The sequence below is a fragment of the Saccopteryx leptura genome, chromosome 5 (genome assembly GCF_036850995.1).
Source record: "Saccopteryx leptura isolate mSacLep1 chromosome 5, mSacLep1_pri_phased_curated, whole genome shotgun sequence".
NCBI classification, from domain to species: Eukaryota; Metazoa; Chordata; class Mammalia; order Chiroptera; family Emballonuridae; genus Saccopteryx; species Saccopteryx leptura.
The window spans coordinates 61,422,585-61,445,255 of record NC_089507.1 but is presented as its reverse complement, the minus strand read 5'-3'; the positions used below and the strand labels follow the sequence as shown (position 1 = coordinate 61,445,255).

Below are 22,671 nucleotides of genomic sequence, written 5' to 3'. Positions count from 1 at the left end.
TGAAGGTGAAGTAGAATTAGAGCTCAATAAATGCTACAAAGTTAGTACACTTGCATCTCTAATCCGCCTCCCCATCTCCAACTTTTAATTTCATCAAAAAGTCCTTATATTGTCTTTTTACTCCTAACCCATTCTAGTCCAGTCACACAAAGGATACGATTCCACACGACATGAATTTACACACACACACATACACACACACACAAATCCAAGCTGAGCCTTTGGTGTATTGAAAAAAATTGAAACATTTTAAGATTTAGAACTAAACTTACATTATCTGAGGTACGGTAAAAAAATGTAATAAAAATAAAAAGTGCAATGAATAAGAAAATGAAAAAGAAATTCACATGTTACACATGATCTATAAACACATTTATCATTCATTAAAATGGTTGTTTATGTCATATTAATTAAAATAACAAAAGTAAGAAAATATGCTCAAATGCAGAGGTACTTTTTTTAAAAAAAAAAGCAAAAACAAAAGTTAATAAAATATTTTATCTGCATCAAAATATTCTTTGGAAATAAAAAATAAAAACGTATCGTGTATGTTCTTTTGGGTTGATCTGTAAAAGTCAGAAAAATACATAGTCCATGAACATTTTGAAAATACAGAGTCCTAGTATGCACTAAGCATAAAGCAAAAGGCTTTACGTCTTACTGAACTGAAGCAGTATGCTCCCTGGATTGATTCAAAGAATTCCTGTTCAGTTCTATCAGAAAACTTTTTTTTCAGTCACACTGAAACAAACGACCTGACTTGACTACAATGTAGTAGAGCTGAAGCTGTGTCCAAAAATTTTTCTTCAGAGCTGTACAGACACCTATAGAAACTCCTGAGGGGAAGTGTGGTTTTTCACAAGGCCAGGATGCACATTATCCAAAACGAAATTTGAGTCTGTATTTCACGGTGTTGGGACTTTTCCGAGGTGCTGAAAGGGGAACCTTTGGTTTGATAGGATTAGGTGGCTTTTTCTTCTCAGGAACAGTAACTGTGAAAGAAAGTTCTGGCTGCTCGGACTGTTTGAATCTTGGCAGGAAGTGGGTAGAGATGTGCTGGGGTTTCACCCGTGGGCTGCAGCCTCGTTTAGCTTTCCCCCTTTTGTTCAGGGCCACGTACCACTCGCGTCCTGTGTTTTCAGTTCTGTGTATTGCTGAGGCATAAGTATTATAGCTGTTTTCTTGAAATCGCTCCCTGAACTTGCAGTCATCTGTAAACTTGGCCTATGGGGAGAAAAAAAAGAAACTTAAGTAGTAATAATATTTTCAGAGTGTAATAAAACATGGTCTTGTACTATAAAGAAAAATCAAGAATTCCATCGACCCCTGCCCTCTTACTTCATTCTCTTTTATAAAGAAATATTTGATTTTTTCAAAGTTACTTCAAAATTACTATTTTGTTTCTATAGTCCTATTTTATTCATTTTTGTAGTGCTGATTTCTATTTGCTATGTACTTAGCAAAATAATATCAATGTACATAAAAATGATAGCCGGAAGTCTTAACATATTTAAATTCTGTTACTGTTTTAAAATTACTTTGAATTTTGTAGTTAAAAATTAACTTTAACATAAGATTTTTCCTTCTAAAGCCATCAAGAAAATAGTACTATATTAATAAGAAGTAATTGCCTTATAAAACGTGAATCCAGGATGAGAGAAATGGGGTCACATTATTCCTTTGAAACAAGAATACATTTTTCCGTGTTTTCAGTATGATTCATGGTACTGAGAGAAGGATAACAGATGGCACTATTAATATTGCATGTGTTAGAGTTCTTTAGGAAGATACATGTCTTCACACGGTGCTACAAGAGAGTATATCTGATGCCAGAAAGAAAAAATTACTTTTTTGAATCATTAGCAACACTTCAGCCAAGTATCTATCACCCCCACACACACACACACAGACACACATGCACGCATAAACACACACAATATCTACTCTTGGAGTACTAGAAATAGTAGAGAAAGCAGAAAGTCAACATGTGTCACAGTACAGTTTGATTAATGGAATTATGACAGTGGTATGCAAGAGAGTACAATGATCACATACAGGAAGGGAATCTAAGAGGATGGAAGAAGCAGGGAAGAGGGCTGGAAAGACTTCCTAGAAAAGGTGACATTTGAGCTCAGTCTTCAAGTAGTGAGGAAGGTGATGAAGGATTTTCAGGGAGCAGAGAGAGAACAGTGTGTCCATAGGTCACCATGACACTACTATAAGTAATTCAGTGTGACTTTCACTGAGGATGCATGAGAGAAGAGATGAGGCTGAAAAAGTAGGCCAATATCTGCTCTGAAATGGCTTAGTTAAGGAATTGCAGGAATATGGTATCGAGGAAGAGCCTGAGCATGGAGTCAGGCAGACAGATGTTTGTTCAATTACCAATTCAGCCAATGGAGGCTGTAGCTTTAACCTCCTTCACATGCATAGGGCCATTGTGAAAATCAAAATATTTTTCTATTGGAAATGCCTGTAGCTTTCATCAAATACAAGAGTTCATAACCTGGAAAAATTTGAACTTCTATCCTAAACCAAACCACCAATTTTCATAATTTCAAGAAGCACCATTTGTATAGAATTCCCGGGTTTGGAAATACCAAATATTAGATGTCCATATATAAAAACACTAAATATATACAGTAAGTCTTCACTCAACATAGTTGATAAATTCTTGAACAATGAGAATTTAAGCAAGAGGATGTATCAGGAAACAAGTGTTATCATAAGCTAATTGATATCAACACAAGTTAAGATCCTATGGCATAGTTCTCATCATAATAACATCAGCAAACTTCTAAATAAAGACCCAAATACTTCTAATATTAAACATGGAAATAAATGTGAGCTATACAAACATTTAACAAAGATAAATTAAAACAAATAAGAGAAGTCCCTTCCAACCGGCATATTGTAGGTCAGGGACAAGGGCAGCCTGGGACAATTAGACATGTGAGTTCACCTCATGTGCATATCTTTGGGATGTGGTGAGAAATTGGAATCCCCTGAGAAAAGCCACACAGACATGGGACAAAGGCGGGCTCCACAAAGTGACCCTGGCCAAGAATCAATTTTTTCCCCGCATCAACATTATAATGAAATGACATTAAATTAAGCGATATGATTTGAAGACCTGCTGTACATGATATATCTTCTAAATCAGACCAAGAGGTTCTATACTGGAATAGAAGTCCTTGCTTTTAAGAATAATGCTAAACTTTTCTTTGCAGTATAGATCACAATACTAATCTGAAATTCTGAACACTGCAAGGTAATCTCCACAGATTTGTTGATATAGCCACATGTAATGTTGTTTGTGCAAAATACAGACAATAGAAGCCAACCAATTCCAGAGTATTTCTAACAAACAGCACATTTACCTTATATATGATGGTTTACATTCATGTGTAGTTCAATTGATAAGGTACTTTATTTGGGGGTTATAAAGCTATATATCTGAAACATTCACAAGTCTACTGGTAAATGTCTGGATTTGAACTTTAGAAGAGTGGAAGCAGGTATTTGTGTTGTTTCATTTTTCACTTTTTATTTATTTATTATTAAATTAATTGGGGTGACTGTTCAATAAAATTTTATAGGTTTCAGGTGTACAATTCTAAATACATCTTCTATATATTGTATTATGTATTCATCACTCCAAGTCAAGTCTCCTTCCATCACCCTTTGCCCATTCTTTACCCTCTTCTACCTCCCCCACCTCCGTCTCCTGTGGTAATCTGGAAGGACATGTTAAAAAGAACCACTACTTACAGCTTTCTCTTATCCCGTAACCTACAGCCTAGGTCTAAACCAAGGGCGCTATGCTGATATCACTTCAGAAGTGCACATTTATTGCTCCTGTTATTTATTTATTTATTATTTATTTATTTATTTATTTATTTATTTATTTTTATTAAGTGAGAGATGGGGAGTCCTTATGTGCCCTGACTGGGATCCCCTCGGCAAGTGCCTGAGATGAGGCCATGAGACCATCCTCAGCAGCCAGGGCCAACTTGCTCGAACCATTCAAGCCATGGCTGCAAGAGTGGGAGAAAGAGAGGGAAAGAAGGGAGAGAGGTAGAGAAGCATATGGTCGCTTCTCCTTGTGTGCCCTGAGTGGGATTAGAACCTGGGACTTCAACACGCTGAGAGACGTTCTACTGCTGAGTCAACTGGCCAGTGCCTGATTCTGTTTTTTATTGAAAAGACTTTCTTACAAGTCAAATCTAGATTTGTCTATTGCTGCCTAGTTTTTTAAAAGAACTTGAATGTATTTTCATTCAATTAGATAACCCCAAAGTTCTATTTCCAAATAAAAGCTCTTACTATTTGGAATGTTTTCTGCTACATAAAAGGATAAGCATTTTAGAAAGGTGAAGAAGATTTCATTTTAAACATTAACAGGTATATTTATGTTGGCTCAAATATTTTTCTTAAATACATTTAAAATTTTTTCTTTAAAAATATATAACACATTATATCTTGACCTGACTTCTACACCTGTTTCACAAAAATCCATTTTCCTAAAATAGAGATAGCTGTGATTGTTTTATCCAATTTTGACAGGTTTAAGTGTACTACATTATAACCTATTTTTTCCCCCTGACAGTGTTAAAGAAAAAACATGCCATTTTTTTTTATTGGTGTGACACACACACATACCGGAGCGAGTTAAACCTATAGCAATTCCTTCTTAGAATCTTAATAAGAGTGAAAGCCCACTGATACCACTTACTAAGATTATTTCATCTAAATATTTTCTCTTTTCCTCCTTGAGATTCATGTTTTAAAGTCTCTGAATTTTTCACGGGTCATGAAACTTTACACGGTATCAAAATGTTCTGAACCGGGGGAGCCACACACTACATTTGCAGTCACTCACTCATTCTCAATCCCACATTAAGATGGGAGCAAAGGTGATCAGACTATTTTGGCTTCCTGAATTGACTTCTAATTTAATGTTTTGTCTGAAAAATTCCTCTAGTTACAATGAAATAACCATTTCAAACAAGCATGTCAGTGAGTTTTTTCATCAGGAGATCTGGTTTCTTTTTGAGGGATCGACTGTTGCTGTCAGTATTCTTGGCCTTGCTCAGACAAGATTGGGACCCTAACCGCTGCATCTCTGTCTCTAAAATCCTGCGTAGAGCATCTTAACAGCAGCGTTAGTAGACAGCATAGGTCTTAGCTATAGGAGTTTAAATATATATACATTTACTATTACAAAATTTTGAATAATAAAATTTCCAGGCTACTTTTAATTTTTAAAATCTCCTTTGAATTATCAGAAGCCCTTTAACAAGATACATATTTTTTAAATAATAGAGCTACATTACTTCCCTTAGGAAAAGTGACGTTGATATAAAGACTTTTTTTTTTTAACAGTTAAGCTATTAAGTGGACAGGTGAATCAAATTTCAAATAAGCTATTGAAATCAAGACTTCTACCACCTCATTGCCCTATACTACTTTTGGCCACTACAACAAAACCAGTCATTAAAATGTTTATAGAGCATATATGTTTCAAATTCAGTTTTTCACGAATTTATTCAATAGATGTTTAAGGACTTCACCAAATGCCAGGATTATGTTAGTTGCCACTCTCACAATGAAAAGCAGTATACATGCTGTCCTGCCCATGTTCTTTGTTGACTTAAATTATCAGTTTTTCTCTTTAATTTCTCCTTGATCTTGCAAGTGTGAAAATAAGTTACATTCAATGGAATTTTACTCAACCATAAAATAAAATGAAATCTTGCCATTGTGACAACATGGATGGAGCTAGAGAGTCTTATGTTAAGAGAAATAAGTTGGACAGAAAAAGACAAATACCATGTGATTTCACTTTTACAGGGAATCTAAAAACAAAATAAAACAAAACAAATTAACAAACAATGAAAAAGAAATAAACTCATATATACAGAAAACAAACTGATGGTAACCAAAGGGGTAGAGGTTGGGAGGTTGAGCAAAAAAGGAAAAAGGGATTAAGAACTACATAGAGAACAGACAGACAGCTGTCAGAGGTGAGGGGAGTTGCAGGGCTGGGTGAAGAAGGTGAAGGGATTAAGAAAAAAATTCATATGCACAAACAACAGTATGTTTCTCCAGTGGGAAACGGGGTGGAGGGAAGGTAGAAGACAGTAAATGAGGGGTAAATGGTGATGGAAGACTTGACTTGGAGTGATGAACTCAATACCATATACAGATGGTATATTATAGAATTGTGCATGTGAACTCTATATAATTTTATTAACCAGTATCACCCCAATAAATTCAATAAAAAAGTTTAAGTAAAAAGAGCTATAAACATCCAGTTATAAAGTCATCATAGGGATATAATACATAGCATGGGGAATAGAGTCATTAATACATATTATAATAACTATGTATAGAGTCAGGGGGTACTAAACTTATTGTAGAGATCACTTTGTAAGGTGTATATGTTGAGTCATTCTGCTGTACAGCAGAAAATAATTTCATATTGTATGTCAACTATAATGAAAATTAATTTTAAAGTAATGACTAAATCAGCAAAAAGTTACATTCAATAAGCCATAATTGCAAAATTAAAATGAAATGTTCAAATCAGCTAATTTCTATGTAATTTAATATAGTCCTAATTGGCAAAAAAAAATAAAACAAGCTATTTTTGCTTGAATATGCAAATTATTCTGAGGAGGGAAAACATAGTTGTGTTAGAAAAATGAAGAACTTTGGGATTAAAGAAACACTTTGCTTTGATTGTACTCATATCATAGTAAGGACACAATACATATTTAGAAGAAACTTCAAATGCAGTTCAAAAAAGATAAAACTTGGATTAAATGGGATAGTCTAAAAAAAAGGCTACTTCTGGTTAATTGAAATCTGAGGGTCAATCAAACCAAACAGAATGTTTTCTGAAATAATATTTTTTACAGATTTCTTAACCCTTTTAACACAGTTTTGTTTCCTAGTAAACATCACATTGTATAATTGAGGATTGAGGATTTGTAAAGAATGAGATGAGGCTATGCAAACAAGTAGCAATTGTCATTAGGTGCAACTATAGAAGTAACTGTGCAGTCTGAGGTTGAATTAGTACTAACACCAGTATAAACCTTGGTGTTTGCCGGCATTTAATCAATTTTAATTCTTTATTTCACTTTGCATTCCTTGATATGCCTCTTTTTTTAAACCTTATAAAGCTAAGAAATAATTAAATAAGTATAAGTAATTAAAATGTTTTTATAGGCTGTAAGATTTTAATTAAAATATTATTATAGACTGTAATAAAAAACAATTATAAACCAAATTGTGCTCTAAGCAATGTTTCCTTGCTGAACGCATCTCCACTTCTCGCTCCCCTGCATTCTTGAAGTGCTTCTGGATTTTCATCCCTACTCCCACCAGTGGGGCGGCCCCTGACAGGTGCCCTTAACCCAGGCAGTTTTGTACAGTTGTGTAGGATGTTCCCTGCACGAAGGCACCTGCCTTTGATGATGAGTGAAGGCTGAAAGCCAGACCTTGCCCTAACTGCTCCCAAGCAGAGTACCCCAGAACAGGGCTCCACACATGCAAAGGGGCTGTCTTCTACTCTTTAATATAAGTTTTACATGGACCAGTCACAACCATACCATGCTATCTCTAGGACATGGCCATATTTCCTGCTTGGCCCTGCCCATTATTCATTCAATAGCTCAGTTCTTCATTCTCAGCAACCAAGGGAACAGACAAGTTGGTTTAAAAATAAAACAATCTGAGGTCTTGTAGTAAAGAATATGAACCATAGGATTGCTCCTCTGAACTTCATGAACTAACTTAAAATTACCCAGGGAGCCAGTTCAAAATGCAGATTCCCAGGCACTATCTCCAGAAATTGTGTTTTAGTAAGTCTGAGGTGAGCCCCTAAATTTGTATCATTGACCTGCATCCTGTGTGATATAGGTAAGGTGAGGAACACGCTTGGAGAAACATAAGATAGATGTTTTCTTTTTAGTGTTCTTAATTACTTAATAAAGTGGGTTATTGAGAGGTTTTACTCATATTATTTAATTCTCACAATAATTCCATCACTATTAGGATGTTCTTATCTGATTTTCCAGTCAGAGATCTAAAGAAAATGATTCATCTAATGCCCCACATTTATCAAGTGCCAGGGTAAGTCTGTGACTTAAATCTCCAATCTTGTGATTCCCAGATTCAAGCTCTTCCCATAATATCGTACAACCCAAGGGCACATTCTGTGCTTTTGCAATTTCCCCTGCCCTGAAGTCGCTCCGTGTTAAAATACTGATGGAAACCGAGTGCCCCTCTCTTAACCTCAGAGGAATATAACAGTATCTCTCTCTTTAACCTGAAATGAAGTTCTGAAGTGACAACTCACTTCTTCACAACCAGATTTCCTCAGTAAAATAGGCCCTCTAACCAGATTTACATAGTGGGAGCAGGAGTAGGGAGAAAGAGGACTGATATTTACTGCACCCATTTGTGAGCTTGAATTACTATACACTCAACTTTACTGTGTAAATGGAAAGCTCTTAGAGGGCAAGGGAATTTCTATTCAAGTACAGTACTTTTATGTAGCTCATGGTCTTGACTGGAAGAGTGGTGTGCTTCATAAGTTATTTTTTAATGATGAAAACTATTGCTCAAGCCTCCATTTCTCCTTCCTGTTAACATGCCCAGCGTTAGGGGCCACCCACTCCTCCTCACTCTGCTCCCAGAACAGGAAGTCCAGTGCAAACTCCCCTCCCAAGCAAGCCAGCTGGCACCCTCTGAACCCAGGAAAGGAGGACGTTCTCGTCCTTGCTTAGGGCTGATCAAGCACACATTCCATGCTTGTTTCGTAAACTCTGCAATTAGCTTTCCTTCCAAACATGATCCCCTAAAACCCTGAGAAACAAAAATAATTCTACTACATGCTTCTCTCAGGATCTTTAAAATAAGCTAAAATATTTTTCCCCAATAAGCAATGAGTTATCATGCATACCTGATGAAAAAACTGAAGAATACATGATAACCACCTTGTCTAGGATTTATATTTTTTGAATGAAAAGAGCAAACAAACAAACCAGATGCACAATAGGGCTCTGAGAGAATTATGAGATTATAAACATTGGAAATCCTTGTCTCTTTAAGAGTTTGATTCTGGGCACTTAGGTTCCTTGGAGAAAGAAAAACCCAGGAGATAAGGGGCTACCAATACATGAAAAGTTTCAAGCTCAAAGAAAAAAAAGTCAAAGATAGATCATATTTGGGGATGGTCTACATATCTGAGGGGTCACAGCTGCCTGACCTCCAAATCAGAAAGTCTTCTAAGAGAGGAGATTGAGGATCACCAAACAGCTGCCTGAGCAAATTTAAGATCTTCTTTTTAACATGAAATACTGATAAACTTTCCAGACACTATTCTAAATGTTTTATATGTATTATCTCAGTTAAAATGCTTCACCATCACACTAGATTGTAATTTGAATTTTCCTACTTTTAGAGATGATATAACCAAGAAATAGAAAAATTAAGAATAAAGATACAGTCTAAGTTAAGTAGAAGGGCACAATCTAATTGTGCTCTTAACCACCACACTCAGATTTATCCGGACCCACCTCAGATAAATGCAGAAACGCTCTATATGGGACTTTCAAGAAAGACAACACACCTGAGGTGAGAGCAGGAACAGTGTCAAGAGGGAGCAAGAACAGCTAGCAAAAAAATAGAAGCAGAAAGAGAAAGGTGCTCAGTTCTATAAGGGAGCCCAGTTTGAGAATAATGAATTGTGAAAGAGGTCACAGTGAGGGCTCTGACCAACCTTCACGACTCTGGGAAGAAATTTTCTACGCCTATTCTGTATGATTTCCAAAGCATTTTGAGAAAACCATACTCCTTCATCCTTGTAAAGAATGCTGAAAAAATCCTACATGGTAGAAATTTGGATGCATTGTATATTTAGAATACACTAGCAGAGGTTTTAAAGAGAGCTGGGCATAGATTAGTAGGAGTATGTACATTGAATGAGTGCAGAGATCAGTGCATACTGAGATAGTTGAAGTTCAAAGACAACTTCTTAACAAATTAACAAACTTAGCACACAAAAGAAATAAAAATAAATGTTGTTTAAGTCTAACCATCTGAGCTATTTACCATCTTTGTGTCCACTCACACTGAAACACATTCTAAATGAAAATTTTTCTGTGAACAAAGCAGATGTATCTTCTGTTTTGAAAGTTCATCTGGAAAAGTGTTCCCTACGAAGTCACCATCACATTGAATAGCCAACGTTTGTAAAACTTGGAGATAAGTTCTGCTGCAGACACATCCTCTCCTTTCTAGATTTTAAAAGCAAGTATTGGAAATATAAACGTAGGTGGAAAAAAAAAAAGATTTCAAAAATATCTTAGAATGAGAATGGAAGAGACCAGGTGGGGTTGGCGAGGTGGGAGAAATAAGCAAAATATCTGAAGGATGAATCATAGTATTTGTTCTTTCAAATGTAATATAAAAATATTATTAAATCATGAAGTTACTAAAGCCTATAAAATAATATATTGAAACAATATTGTTAGTTTGAAACAGAACATAGTATCTTCTTTCAAAACAACTTTTACTTACCAACCATTATAGCCTATAAAATGAAAAACAGGGAATTTTAAAAGGATATAGGTCTGGTTTGATCACTTAACTGTGTTAACAAGAAAATATTTAACATCTTTAAGACTTTTCCTCATCTAATTATGTAATGAGATAATGTGAGTGAAAGAGCTTTTAAACAATTATACAAATACATTATCTTTGTCTAGTAAATAATATTTAATATTCTGATTGTTATTATTAAAACCAAGTTGAGAATCTATAATCACCCATGAATATTTCTAATAACATATAAATTTACTTTTGTCATAATTATATGAATACATTTTTAGTTTATACTTATTTTGTAGCTAAACCCTAAAAGTCTCATTAATTTTTTCATGTTTTCCAGTTTTATTAAGATAGAATTGGCATATAATAGTGTGTAAGTTTAAGATACATGTGATGATTTTAAACATACAGCAGGTCCTGGAAAAACACTGTTTCCTTCAACATCATTTTATTATAATGCTGATGAGGAAAAAAAACCTGTTTTGGGATAGGTCCACTGTCTACATGGGTTTTCTTTGGGAACTCCTGTGTCAACTATGTCCCAAAGATGTGCACTTGAAGTGAACTGGCATGACTAACTTGTACCAGTGTGAGGGTGTATGAATATTCTCTTAATGCAAGGTGTCCAGTAGGGGTGAGTTCCTGCCAGTGCCCTGAGCTGCTGGGGAGGCTCGGCCACCTGGGAACCTGATCTGGAATAAGCGACTTAGAAAACAATTCTCTTACTTGTTCTTATTAATCTTTCTTAAATATCTCTATAGCTCACATTTCTTTCCATGTTGACTATTAGAAGCGTTTTGGGATTTTATGTAGAAATATGGTGATATATTTTTTTTGAAATATGGTGATATTTTGTGACGAGATATGCCATAGTAATGAATTTGTGTTTATATAAATTAGCCTATGGTAAGACTGATTTCCTTATACGTAGTTTTGCTTAAAGTTGCAGTTTTCAGGATCTGACTGATGACATTGAGGACTCATTGTGTGTTTTGAAATGATTATAAAGGTTTTCAGTAAATGACTTCAAAATTATTAATTTGAAACAAATCACAAATTACAGATTTAGTCCTAACAGTATAAAGGTTTTTAGCCTGTTTAGTGATGACACAATTTTGTAAAACAACTAAATCAAATACTGTAAGTATATTTAAAGTTACAAGAACAATTTTTTAATATGTTTAAATAGAAACTGATAAGAGGAAAGAAACCATCTGGGTTTAAAATTGATCATTGCTAGAATTAATATTATTTCTGAATTCAGCTTCCTTAAAATTAAATCATTTTATAATTAAATTAGGTTTCCATCTAGAAAAAAAAGTGCTAATAAAAGCTCTGATAAGAAAAAGTGGGCTTAGACAATTGTTCTAAAAAGAATCCACATAATCAGAGAGCTTAATTTTTTTTCTGCAATCCAGTTCAAAGTCATCAGAATGACTTTCATATCAAAGAGCTTCAGTGAGTGACAAGAGCAAGACTTGCTTTGTACTGTTTAAAAGTCATTATTCCTTGAAACAACTTTAGCCTGCCAAGATGAGAAAGAATAACAGATGCTTTTTTTTTTTTTTTGCATTATCTGCATTATTTCAGCCAGCCATCCTTAGACATTTGGGTCGAATTTCTGGAAATTTGTTACTTGCTTTTGACAGAGGAATCATGTATCCTAACCTCTCAGTTTGACCTTTCTAATTGGCATCCATTTGAAATACTTTGCTTGCTGTGGCAATTATCCTTAAGCTGGCTTAAATTTAGTCTATTTTTTTTTTTTTTTGCCTGTACTGGGGCACGAATCTGAATATTTTAAAAAAATGAAGATTTTCACCCAAAACAAACCAATCAGAGAAAGTTTTTTACATATACCACATATTATTCTCATGCTTAGATTTTGAATGTGTTTCAATCTTTCATAACCTTGACGTTGATGGAGGAAAAGTTATTCTGTGCAGATGTTTGGTCATTGTTTTGTACTCTGTATATGGATTTTTCAAAAAACAAACTGTTAAAAATAAAGTGGCTTGTCCTAGTTTTCCAAAGCAATGCAGAAATTTGCCCCTTAAAATAATTTAAAAATCAAAGAGTAATTACTTTATGAATACTATATGATACTATAGCACTACGATATAATAATTGGCTCAGAAAATAAAAAAGGCAATTTTTTTTATAACTCTGATGTTGGGTAATTAAAGAAGTTAACAAAGGTTTCCATTTATCTTAATAAACTGAAATTCCAGTAGTTTGTTATTTTCAAATTATCATATACTAATAAATAATATTTGTTGAGTACTTATAATGTATCAAATACTGATTTAAAAGCTTTATATATATTATCTTATTTAATCCTCAAATAACTGTAGAAACATCATACCGCCTCCTCCAAGAGATATATTTAACAAACCACTTTTAGATACTAAGAAAAGAAAAACTGGACATATTACACATTGAACCAAATGGAATTCTCATTTACTTTCTTAAAGGTCTGTAAAGTAGATGTCATAAATAGTAAGTTTCAATTGATTGCATTCAATGAAAACTTCTTACATATTTTGAAAACTGGAAAAGTGATATATTTTTAATTCATTTAATAAGAATTAAAGGGAATAAAGATTAAAGGACTAACATTAAATACTTGCTTTTTCAAATGACTTAGTGCTACAAAACTTAGTACACTGCAGAAAAAACATAAGTCACTTTTAGTGCTGCACATATGTACTAATACAGATTAACAGAACCTGTGAGAAGGAAAACTAAGCTAAATATATTTTATTACCTTTACAACGTATTAATGCTTCCCAAGTAATCAACATTGTCAGAACAAGGAATAGAAATCTATAATTATAAATTGCTAATGAAGTCTATAAGTGGTCTGAAGCAATGTTTACAAGTGTAAAATCAGTCTTTATAGTTTAAAGAATTGTTTTCAATGCAGCAAAAATGCAAGATGAAGAAGTCTGCAAATGGTCAAATATAATATTTCTATGAAAGGTCAAAATGTTTTCATGGTTGATTTCTTCCCACTGTACTTATTAAAATAAAAATGTTTTATTACTTAGACCCAATTTTTGACATTATGAACAGCTTGTAAATTAAATAAGAATCGGATAAACTAAACACACATACAAAACCATCATAAACATATAAATTTAAAATATTACATACTACATTATTTTCTTAATATTTTTTCTCACTTGGACCACACTTAAGATATAAATAACGACAATCATTTTGAGAATGCAAATTATCGTTAAAAAATTTTTTGTGGACTCTATTTTTTTTCAGGTAAATAAAATATTTATATCATTACTTACAAAAATGCATACAATGCTTTTGGTTAATGTAGACACAATTTTACCGAAACAAAAAAACACTAAGTTCTCTGGTCAAACTGTCCTATCTACTTACTAGTTTAGAAAGTCACTTCATTCCATTTTACAAATGTAAAATCTCCATAACACCTTTAACAAATATAAAGTGGTTCTACTTACACTTGCATGGAGTTTTCCTTTTTTTGACATCGCTAAAAATTTGTTGCTGAAAACTCCTCGTATTCCTACAATCCCCTGAGACACAGCAAATATTTCCAAAACACCTAGGATGACAGAAATCCCAAAATAAAACATAGGCTCCTCCATATACCATTGTGAAAAAATAAATTTCTATATAAATTATTTACATTCTTTCATAATATGATTTTTTAAAGTAGTTAACATATTTTGTAATATTTATTATGTTAAAAAGGCTAGCAATCAAGTGTTTATTTAAAATGATAAATTTCAAGATTCAAAAATTTTGTTCTGCTTCATTATTCTCTTTATTCCTACAAATAAGTTACTTTTAGTAAATATTGTTTAACAGTAGAATCCTTGAAGGACTTTTAAAAATATTTTTCAAAATGATTCTCATGCACTGTTTCTCTGCCAGAGATAATGCATTATTTAATATTAAAGCACATAAAGTTTGTACTTAAGAGTAGCATAAACTGTTGAAAGCCTTAAAATAATATTTATTTACATAACAGAAATCTCTCTTTTCAAAATATAATTATAAAGGCACAAATCAATATATACCATACTCAGTCATTAGTGAGTAGTTTAAAGTGAGTAGTTTAAAGATTACACATAACAAGATACTAAGAACCTTATAAATCATTTGGGATTATTGGCTCAATGAAGTGTTTAATGGATTAGAGTTTGAGACATCTTGCATTTTGAATGGTGTTTCTGGAAAAAAATTTAATGAAGGATTTTATTATGCTAATGATTATATTTGTTACTTCATAGTTAGTCTAAGTCCCTCTATCTCCTATAATAATTTGAAAACCCAAATCCACTAGGTCAGGAAACTGACATACCATAGATCATAGAGCATTTTTAAAAACGAGACTCAGTCTGTATATAATTGGACCTGCCTGTTTGTCATAGACTCATATATGTTATATAAACACAAGAAAAGTACATATAGTGCTTTTTGTTAATTTCCTACATCAAAATACAAAATAAAAATAAAAGAAGAGAAAAAGGACAAATAATATAGTTCACTAGTGTTACAAAGGTACCTGTCCTAGAAAAAAAGAAAAGAAACAGAGATGGGAGGAACAAGGGGGAAAAAATCTCAATAGTTCAATCTATAATATTTTGAGCATATGTTCTAATTAAAGATCTCAATAAGACTCTGCTGAATAGAAATATTCACCTGATTTTCTTGAAATAACAGTCTCCTCCTGGAGTATTTAAAATACATGCAAAAAATTATGCAATTTACAGAAAGTAGTATGTTGTGGATATGCATATATTTGTATAAATGCATATGAATATCTTTATTTTGCACTAATGTTGAACAATGTGAGTTAATACCTAAAATTGTAGTGAATACTACTGTTTATTTATTTAGCTTGATATCTGAACAATTCTTGATCAGAAAGCTTATGAAAGAAGGAGTGACAAAACTATTGTTTTTGTTTTGTACTCTTAATCCAGAATAAATAAAACGTAGCTCAAGAAAACTAAAGCAACCAATTTATTAGTAGATATTTCTTTAAAAGGTATAAAAAAATACCTAAAAACTGTTAGAAACTTCTCTGCTTTTACAAACTGCTAAAGAAATTGCTATCTCAAATTCCTTTTTTGCAAAATGTTATTTATGATAGATTTTGCTATATAAATTATGACTATGATGCATAACCAAAGATTTAGAGGCATTATTATTTTATCAAATATTAACAAAGCACATAGAATGTCTTGTAAAGTTAAAAACACTGTAGGGTGTAGCAGGTATAATAATACTTATAAAAAATAAATAGAAATCTGATACAAAGTTGTATTTCTATCCAAGTTACAGAATGATCTTGAGAAGAGCATTAGCATTGGTGATTTTAGATATCTGAGAGATGGGGGATATAATTGTGAATACTGTATATATGTGTTAAAAAGTTAGACAAAGATAAATTGTCTAGGTGTGGAATGATAGCTGCAAAAGAGATAATATGGAGTTCCTATAAGGTGACTGGTACATGTTTTCCCCCAATTGACCCATGGTTCTACATTGTCAGAGGCATCTTATTCCATTCTTCGGAAAATTACCTGGTTTTGTAAATGCAAACATATTGTGTATTCATGAAAAAAAATACTTGGCAGCATAAAAGATAAAATACTCATTAATATATACGTTTGCATGCTAACATTTAAGAGGTCAAAACACAAGGACTCTATAAATACGTGTTTAAACGAACATTGCTTGGCCTATGTAAACTCTTCGTTTCTTACAACTAACATACTCTATTTTTAAGAAAGGCTTATTTCCACTCAATTTAACTTGTTTCTTAACACTGTATATTCTGCATGTCTGTATGTTAGGTAAAATTTGCATCGTAATGAATTTTATATATGGAGAAGATGAAATATAATATATGTAAAAGCGTTATTTTATCATATACTGCACGGTTTCTTTCCTTGTGAGTTCCAGTATAGAAATGAAAGAATACCTGAGAATAAAAAGATTTTATCATTTTAAGAAAATTATATCTCATTTAAAGCTTAAAAACATACTTTTACATATAACATTCTATTTAAAATTATGAAGAATACAGGGAAAAAGATAAGGTTAAGTAAAATAATTGTTTTTTCAGGTAGGTAACTTTGGTATAAGCTTTTAAGTCTTAATGTAATTATGGCATAATATTGTGAATGCTGCTAAGTTCAACATTTCCAAAGTAATTTCAACAGTAATTCTACAATGTCTTTTTTTTTTTCTAGAATATTAGAGCAGATTCTATATGCTCGATTCACATTTCTGGGCCCTAAAAGATCACTATGATTTTATTATGCCAAATCTCAGTAACTCACTAAAGATTCTCTACATAATATTCTCTATAATAAATCCATGTGTATTAAATCACACATATATAAATCCCAAGGAACAGTTCTCTAAAATGAATCCATTTTCAATTTCAGTAATTTCTTGATTGTTATTGAAAGTCAGCGATAATAAACTTAATGGAAATTTACAATTTATATTGTAGATGACAAGATGATATCCTTAAGTGAATGTATGTAAGGCCAAGTGTGTCTCACAGATCATAGACAGTCGATGAATATGAGCTAAAAGAGATTATTCCCTTTGACCATCTCACTACTTCTGATTCCCTTTCAGGACACCCCGACATACAGGCATCTGTGGAAACATGGTTTAGTACTCTTCTGCTATTTTGGCCCTCTCCTGCTTGGGGAATGGGGCAAGCGGAAGGAATCAGTTTAAGTTCATTCCCCTTGAAGTGCTAGCAACAGTGTATTATCTTTCCTAGGATATTCACATTTAAGAGGACTAAAAGAGAGGGCAGTGCTCATAGAAGGAATTTTCTTGGTGGAATTTTAGGGTGACATTCCAAAATTTGGGGTTGAATTTTGTTGTTTGAAGGAGGCAAACACTTGGTGTTGCTCAGATTATACACACACTGTTTAATCCGCTCACAAGGTTAGGTATGCATTACAGAGTAAGCGCATTTTAGTAAAAAAATATGTGCCCAGATTTTTCCGTCTACTCCAGATTTTTTAAAACAATAGGACTCTATTAAAGACAGCTAATATAAGCATGCAGCCTTCTCCTTTTTCTCTCTTTTCCTAGTAAGACACAAATATTCTATATATTCAAAAGCTTTCAATAGCCCATTGGAAAATCCTCAAAGAAAAATAATTTACAACTGAAGTTTCTCTCTTTGTGTTCACATAGCAACAGATACGCTGCGTTGTTATCAAATCTGAGTCTTAAAATATCCAGTTTAACCGTTTTCATTAAATAAATTAGTAACAGAATATTTTTTTCTACTGGAGTTTTTCTACATAGTAGACAGATTCTGGTTTGTTCAGGTTTGAGGGACTAGAGAAAGTTTGACTCTGAATGGCACCAAAATTGATAGTAAATTCAGATTTCTAAAAATCAGTAATACTGAGAATGCAGTTTAATCAAAATATGAGATTGGAATTTTTATGTTTTATATAAAGATTCTGGCTTCCTATAGTCATAGCCTTTAATTTTTGCTTCCTAAATTGACAATTACTTAATTGCCTCTTCTTCAATGGCCCAAGATAAGTTACCAAGAGCATTGTATTGAAATTAACCTTAGTAAATATAAATTAAAGCAAAGCCTTTGTTTCTATTCAATAGTTTTTCATCATCTATCTTTATCCCATCTTCCTTAATTCCTTTCTGGTATTTCCTCATAATAAGAGTTTATGTGCAATGAGCTTGATTCTTTCTCTTTAAAACTTATGATAACTATTGTATAAGGGAAGCTAAGAATATAAATTGTATACTTCAACTAAACAAATTATATTTCAAAATCTATGGCCAGCATGTACTTTCTGATGTTGAAACTAGAAAATGTTCACAGTTTGCAAAAATTTTGATGTCAAATAATAGTTGAGAAATACATACATATATATATGTACATATATACATATATAATTATATATATACATATATAATTATATATATAATATAAACATATATGTGTTTGACAAATATTACAGAAAATTATTGAGTTTAAAAGAACCTGTTAGAATGCAGTTTCATGGCAAAGTTTTGACTCTTTTCTGAAGTAGCAAACTGTGACAAAAAATAAGTTTTCTGTCATTGCTCACTCACAACAGGAGAATTAGATGACAAGGTAAAACTCTGATGTATCTTCTATTGTCCTCTACGATCTCAGCTATTTCAGCATCTCTTGTGAGACTTAGACAAATGCTTTTTTTTCATGTACCCTAACCAACAGACCATGAACAATGCCTTGGTTTGCATGTGTCAAGGAACTATTAAGTGCTGTGCCTTCAAAGAGGTATATAATCAGCTGTAATTAGCAGTTTCTGTTTCTCTTGCTACTTAAGGGAAGAAACTCACTTTAAATTTTCAAATTATATGCTATCTTTAAAATGTGACATATTCCATAACTTCTTAATGAATCAAGGATAGTAAAATCTTAAGTAGTGTTGGACACTCCAGGCATCACACAACATAAAAATCACCATGATTGGACACTTTAGTTAGTATTTACTCTGTGACAAAAACCTATGGAAGCAAAACAAACAAACAAACAAAAAAAAAACCCAACAATTCCCAAAGTAACCAAAATATCAATCTGGGTGAGGCAGGTATCCTATATTGGGTGCATGAGTGAATGAATGAATGAATGAGTAAATTAATGATCACTTGCCATGTGAAACATACAGGCTGAACTCTGAAAGGCTATTGTAAGTTGGAATGAATTAAGAGTGTAAGTTAAAAGAGAGTTCGTTTGGTCACTGTTAAGGAAACATCACTGTTCTTTTGTAGATACCTTTCAAAGTGAATTTTAAAACAAACATATTGGTTAACATCCTCTTTAGCTGAGTCTGTTCTTTGTTGAGCTGTTCTCATTTTCTTTCCTATTCTTTTCTACAACTGCCCCTTTGGGCAAGGCCTAAGCTGCAAAAAAAATTTTTTTATTTTTTATTTTTGTCTACATGCTTTTGTCCAAGAGAAGAGGGTGAATGTTTTGGAAGTAAGTCTGTTTTTCAGAGATTCCTGGAATACAAAACCCACCTCGACACATTCTTTTACTCCCCTGGGATCCCAACTGCTGCTCGATGCACGCTAACTTTGAGTCTGCCCCTTGGGGACACAGAAGTCATCCTCTGTTGGTACTAATTTCTTGGATAAACTACAAGAACAGAATAGAAAAGTTTTTCATATAAGATAAAGGAGGAAAGATCTCTAGCAGTGGGGAATGAACTCTGATGTCTCATAGAGTAAAGGGTTGCACGGGACAACATAAGGACAAATAGAAATACTGAAATAGACCTAACTCTTGCCGCCTCTGACATCTCATAAAATTCCCCTTCACCCTACCAGCAAACATGGTGAGTTGTTTGATAAGAGTGAAATGAACCTTAAAACATAGAAACAGGCTCATGTAAGAAGTTTGCAGGAGGTCCTGGAACTCAGTGGGGCATATATGAAAGGGCCCAGGCCATCTCACCACGTACAACAAAGCCAGCTGAAGCTGCATAGCTCAGTGACTAATCTGGGGCAGGGAGAAGGAGTCCACCCGCTTCCCCCCAGAGCCAACTGCCCTTAGATCTTCACCCCTTCCTCCTGAAACTCCAGGAAGAAACTTGTTGGCCAGCCACCCCACCGCTGTGGGCACATCCAACCCTCTCCAGAAGCCCACCCACTGTGGCTACCCACCGTGCTCCTCAGGAGCCTGGGTAAGAAGAAACCCAAGGACTCTGGGTTTGAGAGGGAGCCAGTTACCAGTCTGAGTTTCCTCATCCTTAAACAAGGAACTTAGACACTCAACAGACTAAGTGAGCAATTTCTGTGGGCCAGGCATCGCTCTAGGCAGAAGGAAAAAAAGATGGTCAAAACAATGAAATTTACAGAGGGTGGAGAAAGAAATAAACCTGGGAGCTGACACTCATGAGTCGGGCGACCATGCTCAGCGTTGTTCCTGGACATGTTTCCCCTCTGTTTGTGTCTCAGGGGACCGACAGGGCTGTGATTTTACCTGATGGAGTAAGCCCATTGGAAGAGCAATCAGGCCCTACCGAGGAAAAGCTCGGCAGAGATGCCCCAGTCCCTCACACAACCCCAGCTGCTGTAGTAGAGGCAGTCAAAGGAAGCAGAGGAGCTGCAGTGAAGGTCCGGGAATGCACAGTGGAAGAGAAGAGAAATGAGAAAGTAGCGAAAGAAAGAACTAAAGAGAAAACTCAGAAAGAAAATTTAAAACTTGACTTAAAAAAAGAAAAAGAAATCCTACACAATTTGCACCTGTTCTGAATTGAACCTCCTCTGAATTTCCAATAAAATAAAGAACTTTATCCTATTTGTCCTTGGGAACCAAAGATTTGCCACTCTTTGTAACAAGGTGTTGTCTTGGCCTCAAGCTACTAAACGTTGCTAAACCCAACTCCAGAGCTAATAATTTGAATGTCCACCACATCACCCTTTCTAAACATGTCCAGTTTTCCAGGTCACTGACTTCTTCCAAACAGGGAATGTCTGGTGCCCCTATACATATATATATTCTGTATGTATATAATGTGTAAAGATGTATACACAATAGACATACATATATGTATATACACACATTATATGTTATTTTGGGGTTTATGGTGGCGGTTCTAGGGGGTATGTGAGATTTGACTCTTCTAAAAATATAACTTCAGTTGTGGGTAAGGAAGAGAGATGCACTTTGATGCCTATTGAAAAATGCTAGCCTAGTAAACAGAAGCAGAAAGTAAATAGAAACTGAAGGAGAAGAAATAAGGAGATTTTTGGTTTTTCTCCAGGCATAGACTGGAGGTTCCTCTTTGGGACCAAGGCAAACTGGAAACAAGGTGCCTCTCTGTGCACCAGCTTTTGGGTCCTCCACTTCAGAAACCTCCCTCCATTCCTTATACCCCAGAGAGGGGTGAGAATGTGCGCCTCACCTAGCTCATCTCCGCCCTCATCCACCAGTCTTTTTAGAGGGCCAGGTAGATCCCAGCGACCGAGGCATCGGAAGGTGAGCCAATGACCCAGGAAATAACTAGTTGTCCCTCCCGAATGCCTGACCATCCACTTAGGACGGGTTCTGCTGGAGAACGAGCAACTTACTTAACATATTAGCTTCGTGGGAGCCATTGACTTTGCCATCCGGGTAGATCTGCAGATGGAAACCGATGCCCACTCTGCAGTAGAGGCTGCCAGTCCGGCGCCCCGAGGGGGTCCACTGGAAACTGCTCTGCTCCAAGCCGCTTCCTTGGCTGCCCAGAGAAGCCGCGGGGGAGGAGGCAGAGGAAGAAGAGGAAGATGTCGTGTTACTGCTGCTCCGGCGGCTGCTGGAGTCTCCCTGGTTCCTATCAGTGGCAGCGGGTCCGAGTTGCCCTTTGGTGGCGAGGCGCTTTTCCCCTTGAGCCCAGGCGCTGAGGATCAGGTGGCTGAGGAAGAGGAGGAGGAAGGACAAGCTCATTCTTCCAGCCGCGGGGGTCCTAAGTGCATCTTGTAGGGCTGGTTCTGGGCTCTGTAGCCCCCGCGCGGCTGCGTGCCTCTGGCGCTGTCCCCCTCGCCGCACCGGGTGGACATAGCCGCGGGGAAGAGAGAGGGAGTGAGGGAGAGAGAGAGAGAGAGAGGGCACCCGAACGGATCTCGGCGCTGGCACTGGGATATTTATAACGCCAGTGATCTCACTGTTTGGTGCACGCCTGCGAGGCTTCCCCTCACCCGCCGCTTTGTGTACTCTCCGGCCGGTTCGGGGAGGGAGCCCGCGGGTCCCGGGGGCGGGGGTGTGGAGGAGGGAGGGGATGAGAGAGAGTGAGGGGGTGGAGAAGCCGGGCGGAGAAGAGCTGCACCCCGACGCGGGGCGCGCGCGCACAGGGGCTCCACATCCCAGCTGTTCTCACGCGCCACACGGCCGCCCTCGGACTGGAGCCAGCGCTGCGCGGAATTCAGCTGCGCGCGTGCAGTGGAGTCCTCCAGGGGCCGCGACGGAAACGGGGGTTTAAAGCGTGGAAGTGAGTCTCGTTCTCTCAACCTCTGCCG

General features: G+C 35.3%; 1 protein-coding gene across 1 annotated transcript; it reads right to left on the bottom strand.

Annotated features, from left to right (window-relative positions):
* Positions 1–869: 869 nt before the first annotated feature.
* FGF5 (fibroblast growth factor 5) lies at positions 870–22,353 on the bottom strand. Its single transcript, XM_066385211.1, has 3 exons — positions 21,748–22,353; positions 14,106–14,209; positions 870–1,224 (listed from the first exon to the last, which is right to left on the bottom strand). Exons 1-3 carry the CDS (start codon positions 22,100–22,102, stop codon positions 877–879), a joined length of 807 nt encoding a protein of 268 aa, XP_066241308.1. The 5' UTR covers positions 22,103–22,353; the 3' UTR covers positions 870–876.
* Positions 22,354–22,671: the final 318 nt, after the last annotated feature.

Bases quoted from the DNA above. Each gene is read 5' to 3' on its own strand.
- FGF5 (XM_066385211.1), bottom strand. From the start codon at position 22,102: ATGAGCTTGTCCTTCCTCCTCCTCTTCCTCAGCCACCTGATCCTCAGC. The intron at 14,210-21,747 runs GTAAGTTGCTCG...CTGTCATCCTAG, and splicing joins CCACGAAGCTAATATGTTAA to GTGTTTTGGAAATATTTGCT. The intron at 1,225-14,105 runs GTAAGTAGAACC...TTCTCCCCATAG, and splicing joins AAGGAAAACTCCATGCAAGT to GCCAAGTTTACAGATGACTG.